A 19205-nucleotide genomic window follows, 5' to 3' on the forward strand; every position below is an offset into this window, starting at 1 on the left:
GGGAGGATTTAGGGAAATGGAGCAGGGGTGGGGTGCAGCACCTCTGCTTTGATGCTCTCCGAGTCACTCTGCACCTACTCCCTGCCCTAGGAAATCGTTCACGAGGCGGGTGGATGGAAGGAAGGAGCTGGGAGCAGGGCTGGAAGCTGGAGGGAAGCTCTGGGGTCGCTCCCGGAGCCCACAGGATGCCCTGGGCGAGTGGGGCCACCTCCAGCAAGCCCCCAGGGAAGCTCCTTGCGGCTTCAATATCTGCTGCTGCCGTCTAGCTGGTCAGTAGGGGTGAAAAATGAGCTGGTTTTGGCTGGATGGCTTCCAAAAATAGCGAGTCCAGCAGTTCGGGGGCGCTTCAATGTAAAACCAGGGGTAACCTCTGCAGAGCTGCTGAAGTTCACGGTGCCTTTCTTCCCCCCCCTCCGTCCCTCCCCACGCCACGTTCCCTGCTGCCTTGTTTGCCTCTTCATTATCTCGCAGCTCGCTGGGTTTGTAAGGACCTCAGGGCAGGGATCCTCCTGGTTTGGAGGTGTCTGCTGCAGCTGGGAGCGCGAGGAATAGAGGATTAATAATGATGTAACAAGCTCCGGCTTTGTCTCCCTCGTGCAGCCCTGCTGCTGTGGGTTTTTTTGTGTGTTTTTTTTTTTTTTTTCTCTTTTCTTTCCCCTTTTCCTCCATATGGTTAGTCGAAAATATCAGCTGAGAGGAGAGGGAGGTGTTCGGAGATCCGAGCCTTGCACAAAGGGAGATGGCAGAGGATGGGGGAAAAAAAAATGAATCTGCGCTTTCGGAGCGGCATCCCCTCCGCCGTGGCCACTTCTTCTCTCCCCAGCCTTGTGTTTCGGCCCTCCTTAGCCTGCTTTGGCTTCCCCTGCGGCGTGATAGCTGCTGACCTGTGAAGCTCACAGGCGGAGGAAGCAGCTCGGGGGGCTTGCAGGGCAGTGGGGAGACCTCAGCCTCCTGCTTGGCCCGAGGACATCACCCGGGGCTGCTGAACGGAGGCACCGTGGAGCCCTACCCGCGGCCTGCAAACGCAGGAGTGACCTGGGCAGAAACCCAGAGCCCCGTCGATGTTCCTGTGGCAGCGGCAGGCGGGCAGCAGTCGTGCTCAGCCCCCAGAGCTGAATCTCTGAGCCCGACTCGAGCCTTCTCCTTCTCCCCAGGCAGGTCCTGGCCTGCCCGTGCCCTCCGACACACCGCTGCGCGGCCCCCGCCGCATTCTCCGGGCTCTTCGCCGACTCCTCCGGGCAGCAGCCTCCTCTTGCTCGTCTCCGAACCTCATGCGATGGATCCCCGGCCGTGCCCGGGCCCTTTAGGTACTGCTCTAAACCAAATAAATGTTGGGGAAGCCGAGCCGCCTCCGAATTTCTCAACTCTTGTCGCTCGCCCTGCCGCCAGTTTCTAGAAACCCTTTTCTTTTTGTACTCCGCCTACTTGGAGATGCCTGGAGATTTGTAAGAAGCCAGAGCAAGCAGCTGCGCTCCCGAGACTTGCTCGGGCAATTTTCCTGCTCCGCCGCAGCTCCCGGGGAGCAGGAGCTCAAGGTAATGAGATCCTGGCTCTGCGAGCAGGGCTCAGCCTCGTGCGGCTCGCGGGGTGGAGGTGGAGGTGGCCGGGGCCTCATCCTGCTCCCCGTGGAGGTGGAGGCCTCTCGGTGCCGGCCCTACAGCCAGGGGAGTTTCTGCTGCAGCACGAGGTGGGGTTGGGGTGGTTGATTTTGTTCCGTGGTTGCTTTCACCGACGTAGAAATAACCCTTTGGTTGTCTTCTCCCCAAAGCAGGATCCCTCTCCGGTCCCTCAACCGGTCCTGTGCCTCTTCCGCCACCCACCTGGGAAATTCCAGGTCAATTTTGCCTTTCCCTGGTCAAGATTCATCAACCCGGCCGCTCTTGGTTTGAAAATCTCCCCCTCTGCAGGCCCGCAGAGGATTCGATGTGAGGTTGAGACCCGCTCAAACCGAGCCGCTTCCCCTTTTTCCCCGGGGTTCGCTCAGGCTGGGCGCACTTTGTTGTTTGAAATCTTTTCCTTCTGAATCCCTTCAATCGCGCTGTCATCCGCCGTGCTCTTTTATGACCAATTGTTGATATCGTTCTGCTGAGAAGGTGATCTCAGCTGTGCATAATGCTCTGTTTGGTTAGCTAATTACGCAGAGATCGCTACTGATGCTGCCTCCAAACCTGAGCCCTTCATTCTCCACGCTCCGCTGACCGTGTCCAAATAATCCACGAGCGCTCCTCTGCCGCCGCTGCGTTCTGCGTAAGTTCACACGCGATACCTCGCTCCGGATTATCACCACCTCTGATTAATGTGAAGTGGTTAAAAACCCAACCGCAGCACCCCCAAATCCAGCGATCCCTCGGGCAGCAGCTGGGCTCGATCGGGGTTGTGCGTGGCTGGCTTTCGTTGCGTTTCCTGCCCCTATTCCTCAAGTCCCCGGCTTGCTTCATAATCAGGTTTTTGTTCTCGGGGATGGATACAGCTCTTCCGAATCTCGTATTGTACGCAAATTTCGATAGCTCTCTGATCCCTAATTAAGTTATTAAATACAAGAAGGCTTAGCAGATATCCTGCTAACGCTGCTGGGTGATTCGCCAGCTCCTCCGGGAGCTTTGCTGGCCAAAGGGAGAGGATGGCTCCCACCTCGAGCCGCGGGAAGGCCTCAGCTCATCCCTGCCCCAAAAATTGCAGCTCTGATGCGATTTGGAGGCTGTCTACACCTGACTTGTGCTCTGCTCGAGGCGGAGACGTGGCACGACGCACCGCGCATCGCCTGCCCGCGCCGCTGCGGCTCGGGGCCGTCGCTCTAACAGCAGTAATCCAATTAGCCAGGAGCTGCCTGGATCTTCAGCGCCTTCCACAAGGGCTCGGCTTTATTTTGAAGAGGCTGCTAATGCTTCATTTCTTAAGCTGCATTCCTCTTTGTGCACGCTTGTGTGTTTTTTTTTGTTTTTTTTTTTTTTTCAGTATCTCCCTCTACAGACTTCGCGAAGATTGACTTTGCGCAGAAAAGAAACCAAATTTTATGCTTTATTTTTTTTTTTTTTATTGTTATTGCTCTGCCTCACTAATGGCTTCTCTCTATTTAAAAAGCTTCGGCGCAGCACTTAGCTTGTCTTGCTGATAGGGTTGGTTCCGTGAGGGTAGGCCGTTAATAGCGAGGGCGAAGCACTTGGTTGCTTTGATGGATTGTTTGCTTTGGTCACAGGCAAATTAACGTTCGGGCGTGAGGTACTGGTGAGTGAAATCCTGTGCTGGAGCACCAGTGGAGAGGGATGCTCCTCGTCGTGAGCATTGCCAGGACCTGCGGAGAAAGCAAAATGGAGGTTTTTGTCTTCTAAATGCAACGGGGGAAAAAATATCTTTGACAACAGGAGTTTGTTTCAATACTTGGGATGCGCTGCTGAGGCAGGATGTAGCTCACGTCGCGGAGCTGAGCTGAAATCCCAAGTTCTGGACTCACCAACAACCCAAGGGGCTACTCAAGGGCTACCCAAGTACAGGGAGGCGAACACTTTGCTCCAAAAGTGTGTCGATGCAGAGGGTGAACGGCGGCAGGTTGGGCGCTGCCCATCGGTGGCAGTGGCCGTGTCCTGGCTCGGTCTCGTGGTTGGAGCTGGTGTTTGCTGCAGGAGGAGGTTGGCAGGGGCTCACATCGCAGCTTCCAGCCTGTAACTGGAGGAGGGAGGCAAAGAGACACGCACAAATTCACCCGGTCCCATCGCGGCGTCCCCGTGGGAGTCGTGTCCCCGTGCTCCAAAGGGACCCCGTGGGTTGGGGGGCACAGGGACCTCCAGCTGGCGCCTCTGTGCCTCTCCGCACCTCCATCGGGCTGCTGGGTGTCGGTGTGGTATCAAAAGGATATCAACGGGTGGCTTTGGGATGGAGAAGTGGGTCCAGAAGTGTGGGGAAGGACTTCGGGGCGCAGGTGGTTACCGCAGCTCCAGGTAGAGGCAATCAAGGCGCCGTCCCAGGGGGACGTTTGGCCTGAAGATTTTCTAAAGCTCGGCTTCAGCAATCGGAATCAGATTTTTTTTTTATTATTCTTCGTAGTTCTGTGGTTTTAAAAAATGTGCATTTGTGCCTTCTTTTATCTTTTAACAAAACCTGCGAGCTGACCAACACTCGGCTTCTTATCGCGGGCGGCTAAACCGGGATGATCTCCCCGCCTCCTCTGCTAATCCCGAGATAATGAGAGATCAGGCAGAATTTAACTAGTAATGCCAACTCGGATTTTGCAGCAGGCTAGCGATCAATGGGTTAAGAACGTATTCTTTTATATTTTTATTTTTGGTGTGCTCGCTGCGGCTCGGTTAGCTTCGTGTTACACGAGCTCTTCGGGCTGGCGCCTTCCAGACTTCTTCCGTGGCAGGCAGCCTGCAGCTCGCCTCTTTAGGAGCGGAGCTGTCGCTGAGGAATTTAGCATCGCATCTAATAAAACTGATTAATTTATTCGCAGGGAAGCCGCAGCAGGCTTTTCAAACCGAGCTCTGTAACGCGCGCCTTTTGTTTTGGTGAGCGCAAAATTCTCTCCGGCGGATGAAATGTCATCGTTTCGGAGGCGACGCGGGAAGAGTTTCCATCCAAATTCTGCTTTCCCCGAGCGCGCAGACTCCTGAGGCTCGGGGCGTGGAGGCTGTCCTCGTCCTCCTCAGCCTCTGGAGGACGTGTGTTGGCTCGGCCACCTCCGTGAGCGAGGTGGCAGCCGGTGGCACCGTCTTGAGGCCCGTCCAGTTGGGGAGTGCGTTGCGTTTGCTCCCCCGGGATGTCCCCGCTGCTTCTCGGCGTCCCTCTGGCTCTTAGAATATCCTGAGGTGGAAGGGACCCATTAGGATCATCGCTGATCCCATAAGGATCATCGTTGATAGTCCTTATGATCCTCTTGGCGTTGGGCATCCGTTGATGATCCTCTTGGCGTTGGGCATCCGTTGATGATCCTCTTGGTGTTGGGCATCTCGGTTTGGGTTTTCCTGGCTCTAGCAGGAGCCTGGACGCTGAGCTCGGCCATGCCATGCCGAGATGGCAGCGGTGAGAGCTTCTCCATGCCATCATTCTCCCCGGGGATGTGTTTTTGGTGGGATAATTCACACCCCACTGAGACAGACGGGTGTCAGCTCCTCTCGGGGTTACGCCTCGCTCTGCTCTCTCCCCAAAAAGACTTCCCCAAAAAGACTTCCCCATCGAAGCTTTCCTCTTGCCTGCTCCTTTTCCCCAAGTCCTCTCGCATTTTCACAGCTCCGGTTTGTGATCCTCTGCATTTTGGCCTCCCTCTCCCAGAGGAACTGAAGCTGGAGAGCCCTAGAGGAAAAAATAAACCCAAGAGGAGTCCCACAGAGGGCTGAGGAGGAGCAGGCAGAGAAGGAAGGTGGAAAGCAGAGGTCGTGGCTGGAGGCAGCAGGCTGTCAGCAGGGATTTCTGTCACCTGGTGCTGGTGGCACCCGTGCTGCTGGTGGGGATGGCAGGAGAACAGAGGGGAAGTGTGAAGTGTTTGAAAGCAGGGCAGATGGGATCAAACGAAATGGAGCAGAAGCAAAAGAGGAGAAGGTGACGTTCCTGCAGGTGTGGCAGCCTCCTTTCGGCTTTCTTTGGGGGGCAGCTTCAAGGTTAGTCCTTAAATTTGAGGTCCAGCCCCCCCCAAACTCCACTTCTTAGCATTTTTGGCCTTGTTAGGGGCTGTATTGTTGACTCAGCAGATGGTGTCTGAGCCACCAGGCCCCTCGCGATGGCCAAAGCTCCTCTCTGAGACACGGAGGCACAGCTTAACGCCCTGCAGGAGCTTCTCCCACCGGGGATGCTCCACGCTCGGTGCCAAACAGCAGAAACTCTCGGGGGATTTTGCTGGGCTTCCAGCTGAAGCTGGCCCTGCTGAAGGCAGGCATCAGTTGCTGGGCTTCAAGGAGGATTTTGGGTTTGTATCGCTGCAGCGGGAATGCTAATTAAATACGCTTTGTGCTCCAGAGGGCTGAGCGGCTTGGCAGCTGTCGGGGCTGCTGTTTGGCACCGTTCCTTCCCCAAAATGTGTGCTTCTGATGCACAGAGGTGCTGGACGACTGGCACTGGCACTACCTGGCTCTTACCAGCGGTGTTTGCCGGCAGCTGCCGGCCAGAGTTCCACTTTTACCAACTTTAAGCGTATAGCAAGGCACTGCCTCCCGTGTATTTTTGCTGAAAGTCTCAAAATTGGTGATTGTGGGACGTAATCGCCATTCCTGTAGCACCAGGGAATTGAAGCTGGAGCTGAGCTGATTGCATTCACTCAGTTTTGCTGCCGAGCCCTTGGCCATCATTCTTTAATCCATGCATCCGAGGTAGCTGAGGTAAGGAAGGACAGAAACATCAAATGAGAGGTGTGTAGATGTGTGTAGATATATATATGTGAGTAAATCCTGCATATTTTGGATAGAAGGGACCAAATCCTCACTAGAGCAGGACCACAACCAACATGACACGGAGTCCGAATCCCCAATTTGCTCCTTAAAAAGAGTTTTTCCAGCTCCATCCTGCTCCTGGTGTCAAAGGTGCTGGGGCCAGGGCAAGCTCTGGGGACTTGCAGCTCGGCCACACCGCTGGCCAAGCACCTTCTCTGCTCGATGAGGTTCCCGTAACGTGTCCCAGCTCAGGATTTGTCCCCACGCTGCTGCTTGCAAGCGATCCCCTAACCCAGGCAGGCTCACGGCGCTTCTTCCAAAGCCACATGTGCTTCCACCGCAGTTTAATTTGAGTTACATGAGAACCTGATGTATTTGTACGTTCTGCCAAATAATTTATTCTCCCCATAGAGAAAATTGTGTAATTGCAAAGTGTAATTCACAAACGTAATATGAAACTAAGTGTGTAATGTTCTGTGACTGCAGGGGAATTAGTGTTATTTTTTCCTTTCAGAAGCTGTATAAATTAACCCACTTTTCCTATCAGTTACTGGGAGAAAAGGTTACGCTTCTTGCAGTTGTGTTTTCTATCTTATCTCTGCTGTAAACATTGCCAAGTGATCCTCGCTGCCTCTCAGACACAAGCAGCTCCACGAGGAAGGCTGCTGAAGGATGCCAACCAAATTGTGTCTCCATCGCCATTCAGGCAAGTCAGGGGCTTTTCATCAGTTTGTGTTTGCGGCAGATTTCCATTATTAGGGCAAAGTGGTTTCAAAAAACTTCAGTTTTGTGTATTGGAGGAGCAGGGTTCCTCTCCCATCGTGATGGGGGCAGAGCTGCGTGTTTTGCTCAGCGTCCTTTAGCGAGAGGTGGCCGAAGCAGAGCCCCGAGCCCTGTGGTGCTGGCAGCAGGGTGACGATGCTCTGCTCCCCCCTAACTCCTCTCGGGTCAAAGCCCTGAAGGATTTGCAGCGTCGGGCTCTGGACTCAGTCCTGCCTGGATTTGCTGTTGGTTCTTACATTCTGGCTCAGCGCTGAATCCCTAGAATATTTTTTGGGGGGCAGCTGCTTGTTTTTATTATCCTGGGATCCAGGGGGGTTTTGTCATCCCGGGCTGATCACGGGGAACTTCGTGGCCCTAAAAGGGAGCTTGGAGGAAGGGGGCAAAAAAATACAACTTGGTGGAGCGATGCATTATGAATTTATACACACCTCACCTTGACTCACCTCCTCAGAGGGTTTCTCCCATCACCATTGTTGCTCTCTGACTGTTCATCCACCTACCTAACCTTGCTAGCAGCCTCGCTGCTTCCGAAACCTGTCACCACGCATGACACAGCCTTGGGGGGACCATAAGGGTAGAGCAGATGTGACTGCTGCCCCCTGTTCCCCCTCTCCTGTCCCCTCCGGTGTTTGGGGCAGCTCGGAGAGCACGCAGTTACGAAGAGGAGAGCCTGGGGATCTTCCCCAGGCTCCCAAATACAAAACGGTGCAGAAACTGCTGGAAAAAATGAGGCTGCTGCACGAAAAGCATCTGCTGGTGCTGTCAGCGCTCGTCCCAAGATGAAAAAAATAGTTACATCTGAGTTGGACGGCGCTGAAGTCCAGATTTTAGGGAGAGGCGTAAACCTCACAGCATGACCACTGTCCCCTTTGCCTCTCCTTTTCGCTCTAAATCAGCAAAGGAGGGTCTCTGGTGTGATGTTAAGCCCCAATTTTGCTTTGGGGTGGCGTGGAGGCCGTGGATGTGGCGTGGTGTGGAGGCTTGAATGCCAACAAAAACGTGCATAAACAAAGTTTTGTGGGTTTTCTTCCGTGACTCAGGCAAATTTGAAGCGGAGTTTCCACTTCTGGGCTTCAACTGGAAGGCAGAGGGCAGGCACACTCACATGGACACGCTTTGGGGTCGGGGACAAGCAGCCCCGCAGCCCCGCTGGCACGGTTCTCCCCTCCCAGGGCTGCTGCACAGCTGCTAACAGCAACCAAATGTGCAGAGGCCTCTTCTCCGGGTTTTGCAAAGGGAGAAATGCCGAGATGCAAAGGCTGGAGGAGGACGTGCTGCCGCTCGTGAGCAGCCCTCTAATAAGCCAGTTGGTGTGTTGTGGGAAAACAGCTGGTGTAAGGAGAAATTTGAATTTCTATTGGGTTTTTAATGAGGGTGAAAAACAAAGCGCCTTTAAGACTTGGAGATCTTTAGGTGTTCTTTTAACGTACCTGCTCTGAGTAGTTGGCAAGGGAAGCGTGCCGTCGTCCTTCCAAAAGGGCTTTTTACCTGAGTGTCTTGTGGCAGGGGGGGATAACTCAGCTGGGCCAAAATTATGAGCCATAAAGATCTCAATTGCAAATAGTTTCAGGGTACCTGGGCATCTCTCTGAAATAGTGCCCTCCTTCCCTGGTTTAGCAGGAAGCACTTGGGCCGACACATCGAGTCGCTAATAATTAACCAGGAGCATCTCGCTGCCCCAAAAACTAACATGGAGAGATGAGGTGGAAGGCAGCACCTCGTGAAGGTGTTGCAGGAGCTGGTGGGCTCCTGCCCGGGGGCAGCAGCGATGCGGAGAGCAGCGTGGGGTGGCGAATCCTTCTGTGGTTTCCTGTTGGTTTTGGAATGGAGAGGAAGGAAAAGTGGAGTTTTGCATCTTATCCCTGTGACTGGCTTCGTTTTGGTGCCTGGTCATCGCGGTGAGTGATCCGAGAGCAGCTTGAAAGGTAAATCCTAGAAAGTCAGGGCGAGTGGCAGAAGCTGCTAGGACATAATTTCCTCGTCTCTGAGACCTGCAAGTCCCACAGGACATAGCGCTGCTCCCTGGCCCTGAAAGGGCAGTGGGCTTCTTACCCAGCTCATTTTCAGCTTTTGGGGTGCTTGCTTGTTTCTGAATCGCTTTTCTCCAGCTGCCTGCCCTATATTTGCAGTGGTGTTGCCCTGCCAGGGGACTCGAGGCGGCGCGGAGAGGCTGGGGCAGAAGTGGGACGCGGCGGTGTTAGGAACCCACGTGCTGTGACAGCCCCTGCCCCGCGAGTGCGTGATCTAATTAAGACAGACGACAGATGGCTATGACAAACAGATGTGGGTGAGCACCAGGTAACAAGGAGATGATTGCAATTAGTGTAATAAGCGGCACATCAGTTATCTTGTGTCTGTTGTGTTTTAGCTGAGGCGGCTTTGAAAGAGAGCTTGGGAAAATAACAGAGTGGCATTGTGGATTTCCAGAGGGCTCCTCAGGCATCAAATATTGATTTCCCACAGCTGGATTATTCATTTTTGTAGTGCTGAGGCAGGGCCCTTTCCCACATTTTCCCATTCATTTGTAAAGCAAATTGGCTGCTGGAATTATCCCTAGGCTAAGGGGGAATGACTGCTGTGGGTCTGTGAGTTGCAAATACAATATAGATGATTGGTGTATTAAAATTCACCATTTCTCTAAGCCCTGCGGACCGTTGTCTCTGTAAGGACGATGCTTAGTCCTCAAGGACTTTGATTTATATACATCTTTCCCTTTTTTTGTGCTTTCTGGGTGTCAGATGTGTAGCGAGCGAGCACTTGTTGAACTGGAGTTGGAGCTGAGGTTCGGCTGGCCTGTGCCTTCCTCCTCGAGGAATCCACTTTGATGTTTATATTTCTGTTTGTTTCCGTAGACAGAATTACCTTCCGCCACATACATTCGATGTTATCGATTGTACGGCCCGCGCTACGCTTCCAAAGCAAAACGTTTCTTGTGGGTAAAAGAACTAAGCGATGGAGGAGCCTGAATTCGGAGAGCAAAGCTCGTTTGCTCCGTCGGGTGGTCACGGGGGAGTTTCTAGTGCTCGGAATTAAAATTAGGGGAAGAACCACGAAGGGAAGGTGGGGTTGGTCTCACATTAGTATGCCCTTCACCCCCTCCTGCTCTGTGGAGGACACGGGTCTACCCGCTGTCGGTGAAGGACTTCTCTCGCTGCCTCAGCGAGGCTCCAGCCGCTGGGCTCCGATCTTGTTCCCTGACAGGAATTTTCCACATAGTCCTCTTACAGCTAATGTGGTTAACGTAACCACCATCTTCAGCACTGCCTGTGTGGCTCCTGGGTGTTCAAAGCTCCCCCACGGCCCTCAGTACCCGCAGGGAGGTGCGGAGAGGCCGGAGCCGGGCTCGCCTCAGCGCTGCTCAGGGCCAGGCCCAGAGGCTCCCCCTGCCCCTCAGGCAGCACTGCTGGGCCCAGGGGTGCTGGAATCCATTTTCCTTAAGGCAAACAACTCTGGAAAACCTTTCTGGAAGGATTTTGGCAGCGTGAGCCTGTCCTCCGTGTCCCCCTGCCCACGGGACGAGGCAGCAGGTGGGCGCGGATGCGCTCGCACGCTTGCTGGGGAATTGAGACCGTGGGCTTTCGCTTCAGCGCATCCCCGAGCTGACAGCTTTTATTAGCCCGCTGCCTCGGCAGAGCTGGCGATAATTAAGATTTCTGCATGTCCCACTTAGCTCGTAGGAAGGGAAGCAAACACCAGCCCTGCAGGCACCGGGGGCACGGGGTGCAGCCAGCAACAGGGACACAGCGTCTGTTTGTGGGGACGTCGGAGCAAGCTGCTCTGCCCCCACACCAAAAGGTGCCCAGCACTCTGTCTTTGGAGGCCGGTGAAAATAAATCTTCATCTTTCATCTCCTTCCTCTTGTGGCCCTAATGATCACAGGGACACGGGGCTACCGCAGCTTTCCTCGAGCCCTCCTGGTGACCTTGAGCTCCTCTCGGTTAGCTGTATCTTGAGGTACTTTGAATTCTGCTTGAATTCAGTCTCAGGTGATGATTTTCATCTCTCCTTGCCTGGATCCCCTCATGGAAACAGGTGCCACTGCGTCCCCTCCGTGGTCCCACACAGGAGAGCCAAGCTGGCATCCCTGGAGGCTCTGAGCACTGCACCAACATCATTGCTGTAATAATAATAATTATTGCAGTAATGATACAAAGCCGATCACTCGATGCCAAGAGGGGATGTTCAGGCCAGGATGGGTAATGGGAATGAAGAGAAATCCTGATATTTGCATTCCCTGGGCTGCGTGATGTGCTCTGGGGTGGCAGAGCACCATAAAGATGGACTCACCACCAACAGAAGCAGACGGGGTTCATAGAGGAAGAAAACAACTTGGAGATCTTTTGCTGACGGGTTTTATTTCCACCTTTCTTTTCTGCACTGCTTTGCTCATCTTCTGCCAGAAACCCAGGGTTTTTCTTATTCCAACTGTTCTTTCCAGGTAGGGTTTGATGTCCCAGAGCCAAAGGGTCCATCTGTCGGCATCTCGGTGGGGCTCGGGCAGGAGACAGAGGCTGGGGGAGAGACAGGAGGAGACAGGCAGGGAAATTGGGGTAAGGTACCAAGAAAAGAGGATTTCGATTGAAGGCAGACGTGTCTGCTGGCCAGTGCTGGCGTGGTGGCATATGGATCCAGGGATTTTCCCCCCCCCCCCCACAAGGAGCGTTGCACAAAACAGATGTGACATTTGTTTTTGACAACTTCAGCAGCCGAAAGAGCGGGGCTGGAAGTCTCTCCTTTTTTGTTTTTTTTATTATTTTTGTTGTTGTTGTTGTTGGGGATGAGGTCAGGAAAAGAAGTTTGAAAGAAAAAAAACCCGAAGTAACAACACATGCAGCGGGTTAGCGAGTGACTCACTTGGTCTCACCCCTCGCTTCCCTGCTGGCCACATTACGGCTTCGTTGTTTCACCCTTAATCTGCAGAAGTTTTTTTTTGGTGCATTTTTTTTTTCTTTTAAATTAAATCTTGTTCTGACCCCAGTGCTCGGATTAGCAGCTGGCGATGAACTTGTGAGGGCAACGATATAGATGTATCCTTATGACATTCCGAGTATGCTCTTAATTACCTCTAATTGAGGCTGTGTACGCACAGATGGGTTGTATTTTGCTGATAAATGGGTGTAATGTGAGGGATTTTTCCAATGCTGGAGTTCTCTGTAGAGCAGCCCTACTGATTGTGCCTCTCTCCCGTAGATGTCAGCAGTATTTTCTAAGCCGTTTTTTGGGTCAAACTCATCCAAAATATGGAAAATACATTTTAGGAAAATGAAGTTCTGTGAGAATTAAGTATTCAGTGGTCAGCTCTTGTCTTTTTTTTGCTTTCAGTGGTCATGGACAAATCAAAATCACAGTTGGTGTTAGTATGACAGCACAAGCACTAAGCCTCAGCAATTCACACGCTTCTTTTCTTTTTTTTGTTATTTTTTGTTAATATGGAAATTGCGTTCTTGTAAAGATCCCTAAGGTCGTGTTGAAATATTGATGTGGGCTGGGGCTGGAGCCTCTGTGTCCCGGGTGAGCAAGGCTCTTGTCCCTGCGAGGATGTTCATTAGCATCCAAAAAGCAGCAGCTCCTTCAGGTGGACGTTTGGGATCGATGAAGGAGGGGAGAGTGCAGGGTTAGAAATCAGAGGTGGATTCATCCGCATGGCTGTGGGAGGTGACGTCAGCTCTCGTGCTTCTTATCCATTCCCCTCTTCAGCTTTTTTTTTTTCTTCCAATTAGTCTCTTTGAGACAAATTGTCCCCTGTGAGCAGATGCAGTGGTGCAGCGGGGTGCTGACGGCAAGACAAACCCGTGCCTGGTGCTGTATCTGTCTCCACAGGGTAAGAACCATCTCTGAGAAGTTCTTGCTGCAGACCTTGCCTGCTGCTTGAGTTTAGCCCTGGTCTAGCTGGCAGCAGGGAGCTGTGGTTTGTGTCAGAGGAGCTTTCTTTGCTTTCACATGCGGGGTAAGTTGCAGCATTGCTCCTTTACACTGCTGCTGCAAGATCACTGACTTGCACATCCTAGGACCACGCGTGAAGCTGCAAATTGCAGCGACTTTTTGAGAATGTCCATGCTTACAGCAAGCACACACTGAATGTCTTGGGTTTGCAACACGAAGCAGGTTTGTGTCCGAGCGGTGGGCTGGGGACAGCTGCGATGTCTCTGGGCTGTGGCTCCTTTTTGGAAAGCCAAAAACCGTGCGTCAACGCGGCGCTGGTCGTGGGTTTGTGAATAACCCCTGAGCATCCCCTGGGTGAAACAGCAGCGTTTGGTGCAGCCCCTCATTGCAGCTCTGGTGGCAAACCTTAGCGACAGCAAAGGAGCAGTTGTTTTACCAGGTTTGCATCAGGGACAACTCGTACAAAGCCTGGAAACCACTGCCCCTGCTCCCCCCCCAGCCGAACTAATTAGCTTGTTTTCGTTACCGTCATGCTGCACTTCATCTGTTTCTGTTTGCTTTCCTATCCGAGCAGAATATTAACATTTTTACAAGAAGTTGGTGTTTAGAAATCAGGTTTCCTGCGAAAATGCCCCGGCGTGGTCTCACTGGGAGCGCAACCCTTGCCCTTGTCCACCAGTGCTCGTGGGGCTCAGCGGGCTATTTTTAGACCAGATTACATTTTTGGCCTGTCCGTCCTGGCAAGTTTTGCTGTAAAATAAACTACTTTTACAATAAAAAGAAACACTGAATGTATTACATCAAGGGCTTAACGCAAGCCAAGGATTTCAGCTAAGGCTGCAATTTTGTCCTTAATTCACCTCTCTGGGGCATCTGGCGGCTCTTGCCAAGGTCACGCATCCCAGTGGGACGGTTGCCCCTACCTGCCACGTCCCAGGTCCTAAAGAACTTTTTTTTTTGTTTTGATTTGGCTGCTGATAACGCGGGATCAGGGCTTGGAGGAGCAACACGAGTTATCAGGATTCAGTGTGTTGGTGGGGGCAAGTTAAACTTTTAATGTCAATATTGATGGGTTTTTTGACCTGTGCACGAGGCAGATGTTGACTGCAAGCCAAGGAAGCCACCAGGGTGCCATTTGCTCTGTCTGCTGTGGAAGGAAGGGGTTTGAAAACGCTGAAAACTTGTCTGAAAACTCAGAAACCCCTTCTCACCCCGAGCAGGTGATGCATCACTTCTAGTTTTCCGATCACCAATATTTTAAAGAGTTTACCTTTCCCCCCTCCTGTCTATTTGCTTTGGCATCGCTCCTCATTTCAAACACGCTGAATAGCGGGGAATGAACTCGTCCCCGTGGTCATGGCCGGCTTGCTGGCATCTCCTCAGGGTTCCTGGCTGTGGACGAGCTGTGGAGCTCACCCTGCTCTGCACAGGAGGCGGCGTCGAGCAGCGGCGCTGGTATCGCTGAAATAACTCCAGGAGCTGCTCTCACCTTGGTAATGGTGACGCAGGCGTTAGCAGAAATGGTTGCGTGCTGCAGAAAGGGTTTGCTTTCCTTTATTGCTGCTCTGGAAGCAGAAATATTCCCTTTATTTCGGAGGAGATAGTTTAAAAGCTGAGTGCAGAGATGGGTCATCGGGTTGGTCCAGAGCGTCCCTGTCAGAGGAGGCATCGAGCCGTGCATTTTGGGCCTGCTGAATAAAATACTTTGGTAATCTGGGCTGGGGAGGCTGTGAAAGAGTCTTGTAGGGTTTGTTTTACAGCACTTTGTCAACGCTTTAGTGCTCGTTAAAATTCCAGCTTTTGGAAAGCAATGTAAGAAATGAGGGGAACTAAGTTTAATAACTTGGTCCCTTTGCTCCCTACCCACACAACGAAATTCTTGTGTGGGGTCCCATTACTTTATTCCTCAGGCATTGTATCTTCTCACAATGCTAAACACTTGTAAAAATTAGAAAATAAATGAAGTATTTGAAGGGTGGCAATATCCAGCATTGAATTATTGCTGTGACTGGAAAAAAAAATCACTGAACAGCTTCGGGAAAGCAAGAGAGGCACCGTGCATGGCTGATTACTTTTTGGAGCAGCAGTGTCCCTTGGTTTGATGTCTTGGAGGGTTTTTAGACCTGTAGGAGACAGGTTTGGTCCCATCTGGGCATCCCGAGCAGGGTGACTGGGCTGGGTTGGGTTCTTGGGTCTTTGGCCAAACCCCTTCAGTGCAGCTCAGAGGTGAAGGATCCTGAGAAAAGACTAAACTGGCCTCCTTGCCCTTTCTGGCCTTACACAGTGCTTCATTCCTTGCCCAGCTTTCCTACAGGCCCCTTTTAGGTTCTTTATCCGACATCTCTTGAAGCTGTGCCCTGGAAATATCGGTAGGCCGGCCAGGCACTGAGGAGAGCAGGCCGGGAGGTGCCTCATGGAGGGAGAGGCCAAGGGAGGCTCTCAGCCCCTCCAGTGGGTGGGAAGATGCCGTGTCCTGCTGTAGATGGGTCATTTGGCAGCTCTAATTAAAGCCCAGGCCCTGTGCTGGGGGAAAAGGAGGTGTGGGGGGAGCCGGGATATGGATACAAGGCGGGTGGCGAGGCCTTGGGAAGCCCTGAGGCAGAGGGACCAGGAGGAGATGGCGCCGGGGCTGGGGATGTGATAAAAGCTAAAAGGCAACGCTTGCAGGAAAAGGAAATAAAACCAAAAGGGATGAAATGTGTGCGTGTAAACAAAGCCCTTGTAAGGGCCAGGAAGCCCAAATCTGCAGGGATGCAGGGAAGAGCTCAGGCTGTGGTGCGGCGGTGCTGGTCCTGGTGGTGAGGGCTGGCTTGGCCAAATGGTGACCGTGGGACACCAAAAGGAGGGTAACGTGACCAGTTGTCTTCTCTTCACACCTTTTCCCTCACAAACTGACGAAACGAGGCATAAATTCAATCGGGACAACTTGCGTTGGGTTGATTACTTCTTCAGAGGTGGCTCGCTTGATGTTTTCTGGTGCTGCCACATCGGGACCAATCCTGAAACTGCAGATCCCTCGTCCTGACCCCATCTTTTCTTCATTTCCAGGTGCAAATTAGGTCAACATGAGCGGCCTTGGGGACAGCTCAACGGACCCTGCCAACCCTGACTCGCGGAAGAGGAAAGGCTCGCCCTGCGACACGGCCCAGAGGTACGTGTGCTGCTCCGGATCCATCCCCTGCCCCGGCTACTTTGTCATTCTGACGGCGTCGTTTGGTCCCGTCTGCTCGAGCAGATGGAGCCGGGTTTCAGCCACTCGTAAACGTTCACACTTCCCACCAGAACTTCGCTTTGCTTTTATCAGTGGCTGCGGTGGAAGATGGAGCATGATGGAAATGCAGCTCCCCATCTGCTCCGCTTGTTGTTAGGTGGCAAATGATGATTAGAGGCTTGTTATCAAAGTTAATGTATTGATTTTATAAATCGAGAGCACTCGATCGAGTGGAGGAGCATCAAGAAAGCTTGCTCAGGGTAAATTTCGGGCAGATACTTCTGTAAAGGGCAGTAGTGAGGGCTGTGGATCAGCCCAAGCCTTCTGCCTCTTCATGCCAGCTTCCCAAGAAATACCTATTGTGTAATATTCAGAAACTTCGGTGGCAACCCTCGTGCTCCGTGGTGCAATTAGGAAACAGCTTCCTTCTGAAATACTTTCATTTGTCTGCTGATGCAGACTGCTTCAAAACTCAGCTCCCTGTGGAAACGCACCCTTTGCTAATGACTGAGCCTTCCCGTCCCAGCTACGTTGCCAGCTGAGTTAACATTAACAAGTCCTAGATCCACACGAGTGAGAGCCAGGCTTTTGCTGGCTCTGTGAATCCTGTGCATCTTTTTTTCCATTGCAATATCATCTATTAGTGAGGATGAATTTACAGCGCTGCTGCTGCTGACTGTGCCTCTACAGCCTGTTTGCTCATCGTCACAGAATATTGATGTACTGAGCAAACTCTGGGCGTGTTTTCTGTCAGTTATAGCTCTACATGGCATGGGAGGCAATAAGTGCAAAGGCTACAGGGTTCCAGTAGAATAAGGGAGAGAAATATTAAGTGCTTGTCTGAGGATTTCAGTTTATTGCAGTTTTTCATCGTCACATCTCTCCTCCGTAGGGTTTGCACACCTCACAAAGCCTCTGTAGCTCATGGCTTAGCTGTGCCATTAAAACAAGAAGTAATTGCAGAACACATTTTGATAGCCCTTGAGGTATCTGCCTTATTCCTGACAAATGCTGTAGCGATCACGTGAGCTATTTCCCATTTCTGGCTGAGTCACTTTGAGTCGGTGCCTGTTTGAGTCAGAGCTCTGCAGCCCTTGCTGCTGGCTCCAGGCTGCTCTCAGGGCTGGTCCCCACCCCAGGATGAAGCCCCCGTGCCTCGAGTCCCCCACAGCTCTGCCATGGGGAGCCAGGTGGGCTCGCACCCCCCTCCTGGAGGACCTGCTCTAAATATGTGGGCACACACACCTGGCCTTGCTTTGTCTGGTTTGCCTTTGGGAAACGAGGCTCTTCTGTTTGCTTTTCACATCACTAAGCACCCCGAGAAGAGACATCAGAAAGTTTTCCAGATGTGCAGGGCGAGGAACAAACTGATCGTAGAGAAGCAGAGACTTTGGGGTGAAGGATTCTCCTTCCTCATCCAAGCACAATTCTTCACACGCACGAAGCACCCAAAAGTCTTCATAGAAGCTCGAAGCCACCAAGCAGCAAGCCATAGAGCTGAAGCACGTGAGCAAGACCAAGAAGTCCTCCCCTGTGCTGTCTTTTGCTTTCTTTAGGAAAGGAAATCTCCCAGCTCGCAGTGGCACAGGGCAGGGACCTCGTCCTCCCGAAGTCCCGCAGACTGCCCACAGTCCCTTCATAACGTGGTCTGGAGCAAAGCGAACTTCAAACCTCCTTTGTTAAAACCAGGAAGGTTTAACTGTTGCTTTTGATGATAATTCGGAGTCATAAAGAACAGCCCACTGCTGTAATATTCTCATGATGCCTTTATGTAAGGAAAATTGGCCAATTCTCCCTCCTACAATTCGAAAGTTGCCACAGCAACAGCGACATTAAGGGTTTTCATGAAATGAGCTCACCCACAACAGAGGGATTTTTTTTTTTATTATTATTTTTTTTTTCCCCCTGCTATTTCTTTTTGGTTCGCGGGGCGAGCTAGGAATTAATTTGACCTTAACTTAAATACTCATCCGGCTCCTGCGAGGAGCATTTGCCTGCCCGTGGCTGGGTAGATCCTGAGTGCTCGGTGGTGTGACTCCGGCTCGGTGTGCCACTTCGCTCGGGCTTTGCAGTGGGTTCGCTCACTTCTCCTTCACTTCTGCCTCTCTGCTTAGGGATTCTTCTCCTGTTGGCACCTTGCCTCGCTTCTCTTTTAGGTAATATCCAAGAAAAAAAAAAAAAAAAAAAGCAAAAGCGCTGCTGGCCTCTTTACAGCACGTTCGTGGTGGCAACGGGAGCAGCGCGTTCGGTAGGAGCGAGGAGGGGGCAAGGTGACACTTTTCGGGTAGACCCATCCCTTCCACATCCATCCCAGTCCCTGCCAAGCGTGTTAGGTCCCTTGAGGACGTGTGACGGGGTAGGGCTTGGTGCTTCCCACGTTGTAAATGGGTCGCTTTGCAAAGCTCGCCTTGCTCTGCAGTGCTGCCTGCGCTGGCGCCCACGTCCAAGAGGCTGAGGTCGTGGTGGGGACCCACTGCTGGTGCACCGCTTGGGAATGCAGCCTGCCCCGTGGCCCTGGAGCTGGCCAGGCTCCCTGAAAACCCTTGAAAGGCACAGAATTGAGAAGCAAAAGCTCCTGAGGTCACTGCAGGGGAGCTTCCAGGTGGTCCCCCCCATGGGAAGTCTTCACCGTGGGCTCCACAAGGCCGGTGACCCGAGCAGAAATGCAGCTCGTGTCCTCCTCACCCTGCAGCTGGCTTTGCTTTGTGGATAATAATTATTTTCTTTTGTGGTTCTGCTTCTCTGCTGAATGCCTTGAGTGCAAACCATTTCTCTTGCCCCCCTCGGCAGTCGTGCCAAGGGGAGGAAGAGGCTGAGGTGATGTAGGAGGCGATAGGAGGCTCACCGTGGCCTGCAGTCTTCAGACATTTTCACCTGAGAACAACTTCAAGCAACAGCAAAATACCCGAGGGGCAGAGCCTGCCTGTTAGGCCTGGATATTGAGCTAATTAAATGGCTGGAATTAAGGAAGA

At 52.4% G+C, this 19205-nt stretch overlaps 1 protein-coding gene across 5 annotated transcripts in view; it reads left to right on the forward strand.

Moving 5' to 3' along the window:
* The window catches only part of NCOA1 (nuclear receptor coactivator 1), a 150403-nt gene that overhangs the window by 78397 nt on the left and 52801 nt on the right, over positions 1–19205 (forward strand). For all 5 annotated transcript variants that reach the window (XM_082756848.1, XM_082756850.1, XM_082756851.1 and 2 more), the window contains exon 3: positions 16071–16173. In XM_082756848.1, the coding sequence (XP_082612974.1) occupies positions 16088–16173 (86 nt within the window). In that variant the 5' untranslated portion in view covers positions 16071–16087. The remainder of the gene's footprint in view (positions 1–16070; positions 16174–19205) is intronic.

The sequence above is a fragment of the Aythya marila genome (genome assembly GCF_965140915.1).
Source record: "Aythya marila genome assembly, chromosome: 3".
Classification (NCBI taxonomy): Eukaryota; Metazoa; Chordata; class Aves; order Anseriformes; family Anatidae; genus Aythya; species Aythya marila.